General features: G+C 36.0%; 1 protein-coding gene across 1 annotated transcript in view; it reads right to left on the bottom strand.

The window, feature by feature from the left end:
• The window catches only part of Gabra2 (gamma-aminobutyric acid type A receptor subunit alpha2), a 136,585-nt gene extending 121,345 nt beyond the window's left edge, over positions 1–15,240 (bottom strand). The window contains exons 1-2 of the mRNA XM_051198333.1: positions 15,154–15,240; positions 12,639–12,754 (exon numbers count right to left, since the gene is read on the bottom strand). Of these exons, the coding sequence (XP_051054290.1) occupies positions 12,639–12,754; positions 15,154–15,224 (187 nt within the window). The 5' untranslated portion in view covers positions 15,225–15,240. The remainder of the gene's footprint in view (positions 1–12,638; positions 12,755–15,153) is intronic.
• Positions 15,241–16,445: the final 1,205 nt, after the last annotated feature.

The raw sequence follows: 16,445 nt of genomic DNA, 5'->3' as shown, positions 1-16,445 counted from the left end.
CCTCCTGAGTCAACATGTAGATCCATGAGACATCATTACCCATGTGTTTCACACGTAGTAATGTAAATCCAAAGTGACCCTCCCTGTTAAAGCTATGAGTCAAACCTCCAGTTTGTTGACAGCCAAAAATACTTCCATGAACCTTGCATATTATGTGGGATGCTGAAAGGAATGAAAGCTAAAAAGAACCTTCTGTTAGAGCAATATTCTGCTCACTGATCCATCTGTTTCATGCTCTACTTTAAAGGATCCAGACAGTAGGGCCTAGGGAGATAACTCAGTCAATGTTAGTGTTTGTCCTGAAAGTGCAAGAATGTATGCTCAATCTTTAATATCAAATAAAAAGCCATACATGAAGGTGCACACTTGTAATCCCAGAGCAGAGAGTGTAAAGATGAGTGGATCCTTAGAGATTTTTACCCAATCAATCTAGCCTAATTGCTGAGCATCAAGCTAATGAGTTTGCTCTCTCTCTCTCTCTCTCTCTCTCTCTTTCTGTCTCCCCAATACACACATGTATACACACATAAACACACAAATGTGGAAGAGAAATGAGTAATAACATTCAAGGTTACCTTTTGACTTTAATGTTCATGTGCAAACAAAAACACATTTAAATAAGCATTATTAATAATAGGACTTTTATGCAGATTTCATGTTAATTACCTTTGATCCTATAATCCTGTAAGTTCTACTAAGTCAATAACCACTAGTAACCAGAAAAGATGTAACATTTTAATTTACATTCATCATGTAACACTGTTTTCTTAGTAGTATTTTCATTATTACTCCCTGGAGAGTTGCCAAAAGACATTCACACTCATTCTCTCATCTCTTGTTCCCCAACAAAGCTCATCTCTTGTAGTTTCCAATGTTCCAAAGATTTTCTTACTTGTATAATAATTCTTATATGCTCCCTAGTAAAATCCCCATTTCACATTGTTTTGCTTCAATGGTTGCCCTTACATGCCCTAGATAACTAATAAAATCTAGGCTCCCATATTTCCTTCTACTTGACTGAAACACCAACCTTGAAATTCCATTTTCTTTTAATTAAGGCTTCCTTTCTGGGTATGCAAATTGTAATCTTCCTTGTAAACCTGTCAGGTATTTTAGTTCACTATTTCATTTCTTTATAATCTGAAGAGTTTTTCTATGTAATTATGGTAACAAAAATGAATTTGCTCCATTCATCACAATTCTCTATGCCTAGGATGCTTAATTCTTGTATAGCAGCTTCTAAGAAATTAATATAACAAAAACATACCATAGGTCTCTAACCCAAGGACTTGAGTACTAGTAAGGCATCTTATTTGTATTTATAATGTATTCTTACATGTAATTGAGAATAGATCAGAAACCCCACATCTCTTTTTAATTGTCCCCCAAAATATGGGTCTTTCCCTCCCAAATCAGTCATATCTGAAGTCCTCTTCTGCCCATAAAACTTTGAATACATATCAGACATCATTCTGAAAGCACATGAACCATCTACCTTCCATTTTCTTTTCACTACTTGGGATTGTACTTGGGGAATTGGGCATAACTTAACTACATCTACAGTCCTGTACTTTTTTATTTTTAATTTTATTATATGGCCTTCTTGCATTGCACAGGTTAGCCCTGAGTTTATTATGTTATCTAGACTAACTTTGAACTCATAACTCTTCTGGTTCAGTCTCTCTAGAATTGGGGTACAGGTCTGTGCCATCAGACCTGGTTTCCTTTTACTCCCAAATGTTTATTCACATCTCTGTGAGAATGCTTAGATATTAACATAAAACAAAATCTAAGCAAAAAGTTTGGGGATGCTATTAGGATACATCATTGATTGGGAATCTTGTTGAGACACATAGAAGCATGACCCTTTTTCAAGCTCTTCTAACCATGAAGTATAATTTGAACAGGTTACCAAAATGCCTTGAACACTGATAACATAGGTAGGATCCAATTGCACTGTGGAGGATCCAATTGTTCTTGAAGGACTTACAGAAATGTCTAGATTTGTCCATCTTCACAAACAGTTGAAAGCAGCCTTATCTTAGTCATTGTACTGTTTTATGGATATTCTTGCAAACTGTGTCAGCAAGTGAAGACTTTACCATTTTATCAGATTTTAGATAAGGAATGTTCACCCATTTTGCTTCTCTAAGCCATACAGGAGGAAGAATTTGTCTTGTACCACATATCAAATCAATTCTGTAACATTAATCAAGCAAGTTCCTTGAGAAGACTAAAACATTTCTTTACAGACAATGTCACCACAGGAAATACTGGAACAATTTGTACTTATTCCCTTAGAAAGCTGATAGCATCCTGGATTTAATAAAGACACTAATTTCCCTTTTTGTGTTAATAAAAAGAACGAAGCCGTCTTAAGATAGGACTTTTGAAATTTTATATAAAGCATTTTGTTGTTTTTGTTTTTTTTAAATGTTTTATTTAAAATAATATTTTCCATTTATTTCACATACCAACCAATTTGCCCTCCCAACTCTCCTCAAGTCCCTTACCCTTTCCCATCTACCCCACTTCCAAACCACTCCTCTGTCTCCATTCAGAAATGGACAAGCCTCCCATGGACTTGCACAAAGCATGGTACATCAAGTTGAGGCAGGACCAAGCTCCTCCCTGAATGTCAAGGCAGGGCCAGGTAATCCAGCATGGGGAACAGGTTACCAAAATGCTTTAGACACTGGTAAAAAAACAATGAGAATTATACAGAAGATTTGAATATAAATTTTACCCACCACTCAAATTAAGAGTTAGATGATATTCCATTTTCCTGTAATAGGCTTGGAATTTATTAAAGGCATAATAAATGTAAAAAGCATATAAAATCCACTATATACTAGCAGATAATAAAAGTACAATAGAAATTTTGAGGTCTATATCTTATTATATGTTGGTAACCTAGATCTGATGAATCTGAATGAAATATTTCTAAGTATTAATTTCATTCTTGGAGGTCTCTTTGTCAATGAGAAGATCTGTATTTGAAGAATGAGGGTGTTTCAAGGTAAAAACAAGTTTTCAGAATTCTATGCTATATCAAAAATTAGAAATTCAGACAAGAACATGTTCATTTAGGATGGCATGGCCATATACTGACAGCTGGGAAACCCTGACTGCCTGAATGTGGTTGTCAGTTAGAAGGACTGGACAGTCTATGGGGCCTCTAATGTATTTATCCCTAATGTACAAATGGACTTTGGGGGACCAGAGGAATACTCTCTTGGCCTAGATATATGGGGGAGAGCCTAGGCCCTGCTCTAAATGATATGACCAACTTTGAAGATCCCCCATGAAAAGCCTTACCCTCCCTGGAGAGCAGAAAGGGGATAAGATAGGGGGTTGGTGGGGGGTAGTGGAGGAGGGGAGGGAAAGGGAACTGGGATTGACATGTAAAATAAGATTGCTTCTAATTTTAATTAAAAATTGTAAATTGTATAATAAAAATTAGAAATTCAAAAAATAAACATATTGCTTAATATATTATTACTTGTGTATTTGGTTTTATTTTATACTTATCTTACAGGTTTAGCTTTTAGGTTTAGCTATTTTTCCACGTACCTATAGATCAAAACACATTAAAATGAGAGGGCATATATTTTCATTAAGGTAGGTGGGACGTATCTTGAAGTTTCAAATGGAATTTTACTTGTCTCAGTATCTGTAAGAATTGACAATTATAACATTTAAAATAATATCAGAATACCATCAATGATTTGTAAGAACAAAGGAAGAATATGTATAACTATTGATTTTCTCAGGAAAAGTAATTTATTTGTCTGGACTTCAGTAACTTGTCCTTTCCATGAAATACATGGTGATGTTTCGAAATATTTGAAGAATGGTAACTCACATATCTATTCTGACCTTCAGCCAAAGACACTTCCTATCTATCCAATACAATCTTGGAACCTGCAATGCCTTTCATGTCATATATCTCTAGTACACATCAAGTAATAAAAGAGCAAAATAATTTCATTTAAGTCTTTCCTTTGAATAGTAATGAATTACACACTGCTAAAACTATTCATTTGGCAGACTTCACTGATGACTCAGGTTTCCTATAACACGATTCAGGTAGAGTAATGAAAAATAACACTAAACAAATGGATGGGTCATGCATGTATTCACTAAATCCATTAGGTATTGACAGCAGACAGTAGTATAGTAGTACAAGCTACAACTGCACTGAATCTAAGTGCTCTAAATAAATAAATCTAGTATGTAACTTGTGTTTGTTTGTGCCTCCAAGAGGCAAAATAATAATAAGTAAAGCACTGGAAGTATTTATGTGTCTTGCCTTCCAATGATGTCACCCTCTGAAAGAACCATACTTCTCACCTAATACAGAACCCCGCTACCATGCACTTAGTAAGCCTTTCTTATAAAATAGTAACAGGTTGTACAACTGCATGTAAGAATAAATTTAGAGAGCTCTGCTGAACAATTATACACCACCTATATCTGAAGAAGTCTAACTTAGCACCTCTGTGCTAAGTAACAACACACAGTGATTGTGTTGGTTTCTGGAGGGTGTCCAGAAATGTTAAGATGCTCTCTAGTTACAGTACAAATTACTGAAAAGAATACAGACTGCTGTAAATAACATCACACATGTTTTGTTTAACTTTGGATATACTGTGATGAAGCAATCAGTATACTAGATTTAAAGACTTGGGAAAGCCCTGAACAAAGCCAAAGCGATGTCCATAGTGTGCATGTGCCTAATGGCACTGCAGCTCAAGAAGCTACAGACTTAGGCTTTCCTTAACATCTCCTGCAAATGTATTTTAAATAAAGAAGAAAAGACAAATAATACTGCTATGAACATAGTTGAGCATATGTTTTTATTGTGTGGAAGCACCCTAGATGCCCCTCAATTGAAGAATGGATAATGAAGATGTGGCACATCTACACAATGGAATATTACTCTGCAGAAAAAAAATAATGATATCTTGAAATAGACAGGCAAGTGGAAGGCACTTGAAGAAACCATCCTGAATGAGGTAACCCAGTCACAAAAAGAGAAACATGGTATGTACTCGCTCATATATGGATTTTAGACCTAGAGCAAAGATCACCAGCCAATAATTCACACCACCAGAGGAACTAGGATACAAGGTGTATTCTAAGAGAGTCATATAAAGTCCCTCACAGAACCGGTAAGGGACAAGTCCCCCAGTACACAGGGGAAGTGGGGGGAGGGGCAGCGAATGGAGAGAGAAGTAGGAGAAAACAATGGAGAGGAAAGGAAAATACGTGCAACCAGGAAGATTGAGCCCGGTTAGGAATAGAAGACAGGAGAGAGAGAGAGAGAAAGAGAGAGAGACAGAGAGAGAGAGACAGAGAGAACTAACATAAAAGAGGGAGCCATTATTGGTTTGAAGAGAAAACTGAACCTAAAGAAAGGTCTAGAGACCTACAAGACTGCTGCCAACTAACTGAGCAACCGTGGAAAGGCTACCATAAATGCCCTTCCCAGATAGTGAGATCAACATCTAACTTATCCACTATCATGGAGCACTCATCTAATACCTGTTGGAAACAGAAGCAAACACCCTTAACTAAACACTGAGTTGAACTAGAATCCAGATGCAGAGGGAGAGGACAAGACCAGGTTGCAGAAACATGTAGAGACAGCTGACCTGAACAAGGAGGAGCTAACAGGCCCCCAGACTGGTAGCTGGGAATCCAGCATGGGACTGACTCAGGCTCCCCTGAATATGGGGAGCCATTTCAGAATATGGGTTTCAGCTAGAAGGACTGAGCAGTCTAAGGGAGCTCAGACAGTGGAACCAGGATGTATTCCTGGTGCACAAAAGGACCTTGAGGACACATGCCCCATGGAGGGATACTGTCTCAACCTATAGACAGGAGAGGAGTCCTAGTCCCTTCTTCAAATGACTTGACAGATCTACCTGACCCCACCTGGATGGCATTGCCCTACATGTAGAATTGTGGTGGGGGATGGGAGTGGAGGGTGGTCAGGGTGCATGTGAGAAGGCAGAGTGGGTAAAACGGAGAGAGGGAGGAAGGGAGGGGGTGAGGGAATTGGGATGGACATGTAAAATAAAAAATAAAAAAAGAAAAGACAAATCACTTTATATCTAGTATAAACACTTTTGTAGAAACCTATTTACATACATATTTACATGAAATTTCTCAATTTATTCTCACTTTGGAACTCTTGAGATCACAAAATGTTTTCTGTATTCTATAGGCCAACTGAATCAGGTAAACTTGGTATTAAACACAAAATCGTATCTGAAATCTTCTTCTTCCTTGGGCTTATCCTGAAGTCTGTCCTACTTCAGGTTCTCTAGGAGACTCCAACAGTCCCATTTGGAAACGAAGGTGGGCTAGATGTTCAATTAAATGATTCCTACGCAGAAACATAGGACTCAACCTCAACTGCACAGCTGAGGAGGGTGACATCAGACTTCACAGCCTTTAAGAGAAACCAACATCTCAGACATCTGTGGTTTACACTTTTTCCATCTGAGATTACAACCTTTCAAGAGTCCATCCAATCTTCTCCTTTCTGCCCTCACTGCAGCCTATCCTTTCCCTGAACTCTTCTGTCCCATATGATTAGATCTGAAACCATTCTCACCACTAGGCACAGCAGTTAAGTCCCAATTTTTCCCATTAAAGTTCCTACACCATAGAGGTTAGGTTACCTTTGGCAGTCATTACTAGCATTATATACTGTGCTTTGCATGAATATAAACTTGTTTCATAAACAAAACTATTTCCATTAATCGATGGTTCCAGGTTGCTGCATTTCATGATAATCACAAGGCAAAATGCACAGGGTATTTTTGTTTCTGGTACTGATTTTGTGTCCAGAGATTATTCAAATACACAAAACAATGTGAATAAAATAAGATGGAATGAGGGAGAAAAGCACAATTATCTACTTTCCTTAACACTGTATGATATCTTCAGACTACACATAGATTACATCCCTTTAATGCCAGGACTCAAGAGACAAAAGCAGTTGGATCTCAACATGAAACTATGACAATTTCATCCTCTGTTTACTCATCACTGTATAAGACTCAGATGTATACAATATAATAAACTACTAACAGACAAAAATACACCATTTATTTTACTTCCATTTCAAAAATAGAAAACTACATGGAAAGGATGAATAGATAACAAAATCAAAGCTATTCAATTAACATTTTATGGCACCAGAATTCAAGACCCAAAGAAAAAGCTTATCTCAGTCATTATTGGTTATATCCGTTCTGAGAGACATCACAGTTTCTTATGTATGTTTTTGTCAACTCAATATCCCATTTTTTAAAATGAATTCTGGAGCAATACAATTTATGGAAACAGACTATCATGCCTTTCTTCAGTCTGTGTATAAGACTGATCCTAAAAATTGTCCTTCAGACCTCACATTAGTGACGTGGCCTTGTTTCTTTCATGACTGAAGGCATTAAATGTCTTATGATTTGAGGCCATAAAAGAAGAACACTAGGAAGTTATTTTCTAGACAAGCTCTTCAAAACAACTTTTCAAAAATGTATTTAAGCATGGTACTCAATCTAGATTTTGCAGACCGCATCCATAATTTAAATATCAAGGCTTGTCATTTCTAATAGCTATCACTGTTGAGCTATGTGAATGTTAACTGTCATAAATATATGAAGCCTGTCTACACAGTCATTCTGCTAATGACCCCACAAAATTGGTCTAAAAACAAGTCCTGGTCCTTTAGTGAGTTAACAATTTGAAAGGTTTCTCAACAAAGTAAAACTTTCAATTTCCCTAAGTTGCTAGCTCCAATGGCTAACATGAAGACAACAGGACAACTCTACTCATGTATTAGCAACTGATACATAATTTTAATATTTGTTCTTAACTGACAAGGTTTTGAGGCAATTTTACCTTGGTATTCCATTCTCAGAAAGAAGTAAATATGCCAAATTTACAAGACCTATAATTATTTCCTTGGTGTGTTTTTAAAGAACACCACCTCTTGAGACATAGACTCCATGAAAAGATGGCCTCTGTTACTTGTACAAATACATATATTCAGCAGTATGCCACTTATGCTTTTATAAGAATGTACCATTAGCTGATACACACAAAATCTCTATGAGAGAAAAGGTAGTTAAATAGGACTCAACCTCCCATTTCACAGATTGGAAGTTAAGCTAGAAATAGGTCAAGAATGCCACTTTAAATCATAGTCTTGGCTTGTGGCAGAATATTAGCTGACACAAGTTGGGTTTTGAATGATTTGGCAGCACAATTTCTCTGACTCACCTAAGTACCATCTTGAAGTATGTAGATGTTGATAATAAAATGACAATATAGTAATCTGTTCATAATCGGTGCATTTGTCTTAAGGAAAAAGTAAAGTGTATGGGTAATCTTATGTTTCATGCTAAAACAGAATCTCATTTAGTAGAATTACAGTTCATTCAAGATATCCACAGCTGCTTATCTGAATCATTTTTTCTGGAATCTTAGGATAAATCTATTAGTAAATTAAACAAAATTTGCAAGAAATTAAACACTTCACAGTCTACATGTGTCATTTTTAAAAAAAGACAAAATAATCAATTAACCTCATAGCAACAAATAAATTAACCTGTATGTTAAAAGAAAAGGAAGCTAGATAAGAGGGATCAAGATTGATGGGGTGGATAGGCTATAGGCTATATTAGATTGGCAAGGTAGGTGGCATCAATGAATACTTTATGTGAAGAGAGAATGGCCAAATAAAGATACCCACAGAGTGCCATGATATCTTTACAGAACAGGAAGGGTATCAGTGTAACTGAATAGGCATGTGCAAGCAGGGAGCTATGTGATGTGAGGTCAAATAATGAATGGAATGCAGATCATTCAGGGCTGCACAGATGTCCAGTGCTGGATGAACAGGGTATGATTTGGGGGCTTTTGGCAGGCAAATGCTATTATCTGACTTAAATTTTTAAAAAGAAGTTACCATTAATTGCTAAATCCTTAATATATGTATCATCCAATGTACTGCATAACCTGTGCCATGTACCCTAATGACAATATACCATGACAATACACCATCCTTTTCTCAGAATTAAATATCATCATTCTCACTTTTCACAAAAAAATATCAAGTCTCAGCATGTCTAAGGAACATCTCCGGATGGGATCTAGTAGCAAAGCCAGGTGAATAGCTTGTCTAACTTATTGTTAAATATTTATGAATATTTGAGTTATAAATGGAATAAAATAACACTTATGATTATCCAATTAGCCATCAATGGAGATGATCATCTCAGTATATTATTATTGAATTGAATATTAATTATTTCCCTTATTAATTTCTGGATGTGACACAGATTATTTACCTGAAATTTCTATTTCAATTGAAATAAGTACATTCAGGTTAAGACTTATAGATAAAGAGCTGGTTAAGCAGTGAAAGTGCACACTGCACTCAAGGAGGACCTGATTTTTTTCCCAGGACCCTCAAAACCTCCTGTGATGCCACCTCTAACCTCCAAGGACACCTGCATCCATGTGCACATACACCCACACAGACATAGATATAATTACAAATAAAAAGAACAAATGTTGTATGGCAGAAGTAATGATAATAATTTGAATATTCAAGAGTTTATTTAGAAAATTTTCACAGGTTTTCATTTATTTTCAATCATTTTTTCTAGTTGTCTATATGCACACAATTTTGCTATGTACATGGCATATGTCATCATATTCAATAATTATCAAAAGAATTGTAATACAAACCTTATTTCAGGAACAATAACTATGCATCTACAGAGGCAGAATTATTTCAAGCTCTCACAGTGCTAAAAACCAGAGATGGTGTGCTAAATTCTCAGGTAAAAGACTTAATTCTCTCACCGAGTGACACTGCTCACCAGAACATTGGCAACTAAAGAGGCAGCCAGGTACAAGTATTCCCATTTTCCAGATGGAAGAAAGCTAATCAAGAAATCAACATTTATTTTGCAGCCACAATAGGCAAATCAATACACAGTTGCATAAATCACATAGGGTTTATGATGCAACATCTCTATTATCTCACTAAAGTAATAAAAGGAGAATAGAGGTGAAATAAATATTACAAGATAATATGTAAAAAGTTCTATGTAAGATATAGAAATAGCAACTATTAAAGAAATTCAGCAGACAGAGAATTGAATCTTGGCATTTCAATTCAGTTAAGAAGGTCTGTACTAAAGACCACTGGCATCATAATGGTTTTCATAGAAATGTTAGCTTTTCAATCAGCAGAAAAGTGGAATAGAAGTCATTCTAGTAATAGAAGACAAATAGCCAAAGGCCAAGGGAGCAGATGGAAGGGATTGTTAAAAGAAACTAATAAAGTTTGAAGTGCAAGATAGATGAGAATTGACCTAATATGGAAAATGCATCCAGAAAAGTATGGATCCTAGGACAAGAGGAAAGAAAGTGGATTTGCTGAATTATTAGTATGGGGCACACATTTGTGTACCCTGTGTTGTTTTCCAATTTCCTAATCAACTTATAAAGTGGAAAGGTAGACACAGTACATCTACTTTTAATCAAATTAAACAGGGTTTCTCTGCTCCAGTTTCTTTGTGGGAGAGGGATGGCATAGAGTAGAACACTACTTTAGATAGGTTGTTGACACATACCCTATGTTCTTCCAGTACCCTCATCACCATCTATCAAATTGAGAACCATCAAAGGTATGTGACCAAGAGCACACATAAATTAGTAATGTTGGAGTAATAAGAGTAATCTGATCATGAGATATTAGCAGAAGGTCATTATTAAGGAGCTGGGGGAGAAAAAGAGTAACCTAAGAAATGACACAATATACTACATTAAACCAAGTAACAAGACAATGGGGATCTATATATGAATGTGAGCAAATGTAACTTTTAATATGACATGATACAAAAAAGAATTATATATCGTGGAAACATCTGAAGCCAAAAATAGGTAGCCTCTCCTACCCCACCAAGGAACCTAAAAGCAAAATATATTTTTAAACTGGAAATAAATGAGGCTCAATTTTTTCCAATTTATTTTGAATCAGGTGATTAATTAAAAAATAAAAATTCCTATGTCTGAGATAAAAGAGCTGCCCTAATACAATACAGATCCTGAACCACCATTATGAATTTGAGCAGCTTTGCACTACGCTTGTTTCTCTGGAATGAGTATGGTAAGAGTTGCTGGCATTTTCTCCTAACTTGAGTAACAAGCCCTTATGTTCTTGCTAGTTAAAAATATCCAGTATTAAGGAGATACAGCTTTCCTTTTGTTGTTTTCTGTTATAAAATTATTTTTTTAAAACTTTTGTCATAATAAAATAATCTCTTGGAGATGCAACTTATCACTGTCATGTTTGAAACACTGTTCTTCTCTGGGCTCTCTTTTAAACACAAGAAATTACTAAAGGATTTAAGTGAATATTAACAGTAGTTAAATGACATTCTGCTTAACAAATTGAGCTTGTTTTCCTACCACTCTGAAGACATCAGACAATTTCCAAAAATACACTTAAAATAAACAACCTTCTATCTTTATCAAAACAATTATTAATATAAAAATTCCGTTATTATGTCAATAACACATTTTGACAAAGTCACATATGACCCAGGCTGGATTGGAACTAACTACTTAGCTATGAAAGACCTTGTACCTTTGATCTGCTTACCTCTGTTTCTCAAATGCTGAGATCACAGGTGTGTGCCACCAACCAATTGAATACAAACCCTAATGAGCAGGATTAGAAAGCTGTTTGTGCTGGAGTAACCAAATAACTGTACTGAGCATGACCTGGCATAGAATGTTCAGTTAATTTGTCTTATTTTTGAATCAACTAAACATTTCATTAAGTATGTATACATGGACATTTTTATCACATGAAACTTCATATATATATATATATATATATATATATATATATACATACATACACACACACAAATGGGAGAATACTTGAATATTTAATAGTCTTAAACTCATTAGTGACAATATTTTGGCTTGTGATATTTTGAGAAGCCCTATATACATCTATTCTACTTTCAACTAACTCTAGCATCACTTAGCAACACAGAAGGGAAGTTAAAACTTAGCACGTTAGCCCACTCTAATTTCCTTTACTTTCTTGGATTAAAAGAAATTGTTTTTACTTGAAAATTGTTGTTGAAGTTTTAAATTCAACTATGTGCCAACTTTGTAAAGCAGGATTATAGCAATTACATATTTAAGACATGTGTATTAATTATTATTGTGTATCTATACTGATCTGAAAATAAGCATCTGTAGAAAGTGGTAATTACCTCTTGATACTACACAGGTACATCAGATAAATAATTACAAAGATTGAAAAGCAGACCCTTTCCAATAAATCAATCAAAAACTTTCCTCACACACACACATACACACACTATTCAGCATATATTAAATATGTTAGGCATGCACACAAAGAAAACAAGCTTATAAGGTTTATTTTATGTATCTTACTTTCTGTTATCTAGGACATCAAATGCCTGATAATGACTTAATGCATTAAATGTATTAAGATGAGAATATTGCCTTTAACTTGTAAAACCATTATTTTATGATGGTTTAAAATAAAGGAGAACTATTTTTACCTCCCAGTCCTGGTCTAAGCCGATTATCGTAACCGTCCAGAAGTCTGTCTAGAATTCTTGTAAAGATGGTAATGTTATTTTTAGCCTCATCTTCTTGGATGTTAGCCAGCACCAACCTAAACAGATAATTTTACAAATTGTATGTATTATATATGTACACATGGTGTTTGGCTAAGTGCCAAAATGCTCTTCTGACTTGATCTGAATTTGAAGTCCCTTTGACCATTAGTGACACATACCTCTTTCCTTTTTTTCACTCTATAAATCACACCAAACTTATCGGCACAATAAATATACTGTTTAAAAATGTATAGTAAATATAAGGTCATAAGTATAATGATAACTCTTTTGATATTTCTGCCACTTAGCATTTTGTATGAACTGTTGCCTTAAAATCTATTGCATAAAGTATACCATGCTTGAAGATTCTCCTGTGCAAACATGACCAGAAAATATTTTGCAGTTAGAGTGTAATAACTAGAGAGACTTCTGAAGTGTTTCTTCAGTGTTGTGAACATTAATTGGAAAATAAGCTGTCATCTTGGTGGTACAAATTTCTCTATCATTCTCATACATAACATTATTTTTATGTCTTTGATGTTTTATAGACCAAGGTAATTTCCTGACTTGGGGTATACCTCCACCCAATGGCCAAGTGTAAGATAGACATCAGGGAAACTCCACTGGCAGGCTGCTGGCTCTGACACCAGTGTGGCCAGGAGATGGAGGTGGGCTTTGAAGGCAGCCGCAACATACAGCCTCACAGAGTCTGGGAAGGCTAGGTCCTTGGAGTGGTCTCAGAAGAGTGATACAGGGCAACATAAAGATAAAAGTGTCAAGTTACCCTTTCTTTGGTGATAAATTTGTGGCAAGAAAACGTCTTAAAATATCCCCTGCAAAGCATTTGAAGCAGTGATTTTCTCCATTATTTCTCCATCATAAAGCCAAAGACCTGATTTTTTGACAGCAACTTGGTGCCAAAGATAATAAATGTATATAACAGAGTGTCCCTTTTCATTGCCATCTTTTCCCAGAATGATTCAGAGATTTAAATCACTGTCCCCAAAAAAAGAATCATTTATATAATAGAATAAAATACTGCCGTGAACATTACTGGTCAAATATAGAACAGAAAATGAGTAGGGTGATATTTAGTTAAGCAGTCAGTGGCATTTTTCAATGGTTATTAATTTACAATAGATTGTCTATGGCTTGAAAGTCAAAGATCAGGTGTACTTACATTCTAGTCAATGTACATCATATAAAACATCATTGACAGATACCATTTACATTAAAATGAATGCAGAAACAGTAGCTAACAATACTCATAATACATCAAAATTGGCAATAAGCATCAAGCTAACATTTTGAAAACCAGGATGAATTTTAAAATATGAACAAGAGGAGCAACCTCAAATTATATAAGTAAATCAGTTATGCACTCTACCATCAAAAGTTTCTCTTTGACTACTTTAAGCTAATATAAAATTCCACACTAGGATAGTCACACATATCTGAGATTCTCATGCAGAAGTACTTTTCAGTCATATTTCATATTCCTTTTCTAAAGTCAATATTCAGTTAGAGTGATTATTTCCCAATTAAATCAAGTATTCCCAAATAAACTTCTTTTTAGTTTCAAAATATCTTTTCACACTTTGAAAATTATGTGGTCAAACTCTTAAAGGGAATAATAAAATGTTATAATATTTATTAAAAAGTAATGGGTAGAAGAATTCTTACAAAATTTGTATTTCAATTCTTCTAGGATTTAAAAACATTTCCTAAGTGCATTAAATGAAATATACCCACTGCTCATTTTTTAAATCAAAAAAGACTACAATTAACATGAAATTGCTTAAAATAATCAAATTAGCTTCCATGTAGACAATATGCAAAAGAAAAAATACACATTTTAAATAAGAACTTTTTATCAGTAGCCATCTGAAAAGGAAAATATCTGTAAAATTAATAAGATGAAAAGTTGTTTCCCTACATCAAGCATTTGTTTTGTTGTTTATGGTTGTCAAGTTGTATACTACTTCCACCTAGAGGTTTGAGACTCACATATCATTTGGGTTTTCTATGTTGTTTATAGAAGCCCCAATGATGGAAGCCAAAAATGCAAAGGAAGAAACAAAATGAAAAGAAAAAAACCCTAATTTGCTACTTTAATTGTTTAGCTGTTAGTTTTCTGTCAGCTCCAAGTAGAATCTGGCTTTCTCGCCGGATTTGGATATTAATATAACTACATGTAGGCATTCTTTGGACTAATATACTCCTCATAGGGTAGTCTCTTCTTCAGTCAAACATTTCATATAGAAAATGTGAAGAAAAAAAAAAGACCAGCAAACTTTTCAGAGTTTCAAAGACTTACTGGGTCAATTTCCTATACAATACATTTCATTCAAATAATTCTTCCAAACACCTCCACTCTAAAAGATCACAGACACACTTATGGCATTTAATAACCATGGCTATACCTAAAACTAAGAAATCAAACACAACGTCTTACCTGGTTGGGTCCCACACCAGGAAAACCAGCAGCAGAGAACGTACATTGCAGGTGTTCAGTTTTGTCCTCATCTTCCTTGTTTGCGAACCTATAGGAAAATTAAATTAAATTAAATTAAAATTGTATTTAGTCCTACTATCTGAGTAACCCAAAAGAATGCCATTTCAGTTGTAGGGGCTGGGGTTGTTAGTCCAGTGTACTAGGTGTATAGGTGTAGGGCTAGATTAGTGGAGGATTTTTTTTATTTTTATTTTTTAATGGCAAGATGACGCTACTAATAATCCCCTCCCCCGCCCCTGCCACTTAGCTTCCCCAAGCCCCATCCTCAAACACTTCGCTATACACACATGAAATGACAACACCCGGGACTCTAAACTGACACATGCTCTTACGAGGGAATAGATTGGAGGAGTGAGTGGAAAAGAGGTGGAGAGATGGATACTCCATGCCTTGCCCTCCCAGTGAAGACCACCTCCGCAAGCACAACAGCAAAAGCTAGCAGCAAGCAGCCTACTTTTCAACGTCTGTCTTTTCCTTACAGAGAATTGCGGTCCTCGCGTCTTCACTTCCCCAACCACAATCCCCGCCACCGAAAATTAAAAAGAAATAGGAAATCAAATCCAAATCATTCTCCTTGCCCATCCATATTTGCCCACGTCCACGTTCAGGAGGCAGCAGGGTGGGAACAGAGTGCTGCGAACTATGCGTTTGACAGCTGCTCTAGAGCCAAGACTACCAAAAGAGCATGGGGCTTCAAGACCGAACACCAAGCAGCAGGCAGGCAGCGCAGCCACTGTGTGTAAAGTTGGAGACTGTAAAAGAGCCGGGCCAGCGTGCTGCCGCCGGACTGGCTCTGGATTTTTATTGTAGTTGTAAATACGCATGTGGGGAGGGACATTGGAATTAGATTTTGGAAGCTGGAGGGAAAAAGAGAAGCTGAACCGCTGTTTCGAGGGATCATGAATAGTGGAGTGGGTTGGGGGGGGGGACAGCATGCTGGCAAGGCAGAGGAAAATGGGCAAAGGTCGCCCGCTGCCACCAACGTCTCCGACCCTACCTGAACAGCAAGCAGAAGTAGATGTTTTCTTCCAGTGGCTCTGATTCTGAGAAAATGGAAAAAACTTGAGAGAGAGAGAGAGAGAGAGAGAGAGAGAGAGAGAGAGAGAGAGAGAGAGAGAGAGAGAGAGAGAGAGAGAGAGAGAGAGAGAGAGACTGAGACTGCAGCTGCTTAAAGAGCAGGCAGAGAAGGGATGGGTTGGTGGAAGCTGGAGCAGAGCGAGCGAGCGCTAGGA

Source organism: Phodopus roborovskii, unplaced genomic scaffold (genome assembly GCF_943737965.1).
Source record: "Phodopus roborovskii unplaced genomic scaffold, PHOROB, whole genome shotgun sequence".
NCBI classification, from domain to species: Eukaryota; Metazoa; Chordata; class Mammalia; order Rodentia; family Cricetidae; genus Phodopus; species Phodopus roborovskii.
Note: the sequence above shows the minus strand (reverse complement) of the source record. Positions and strands in the feature narration are given on the sequence as shown.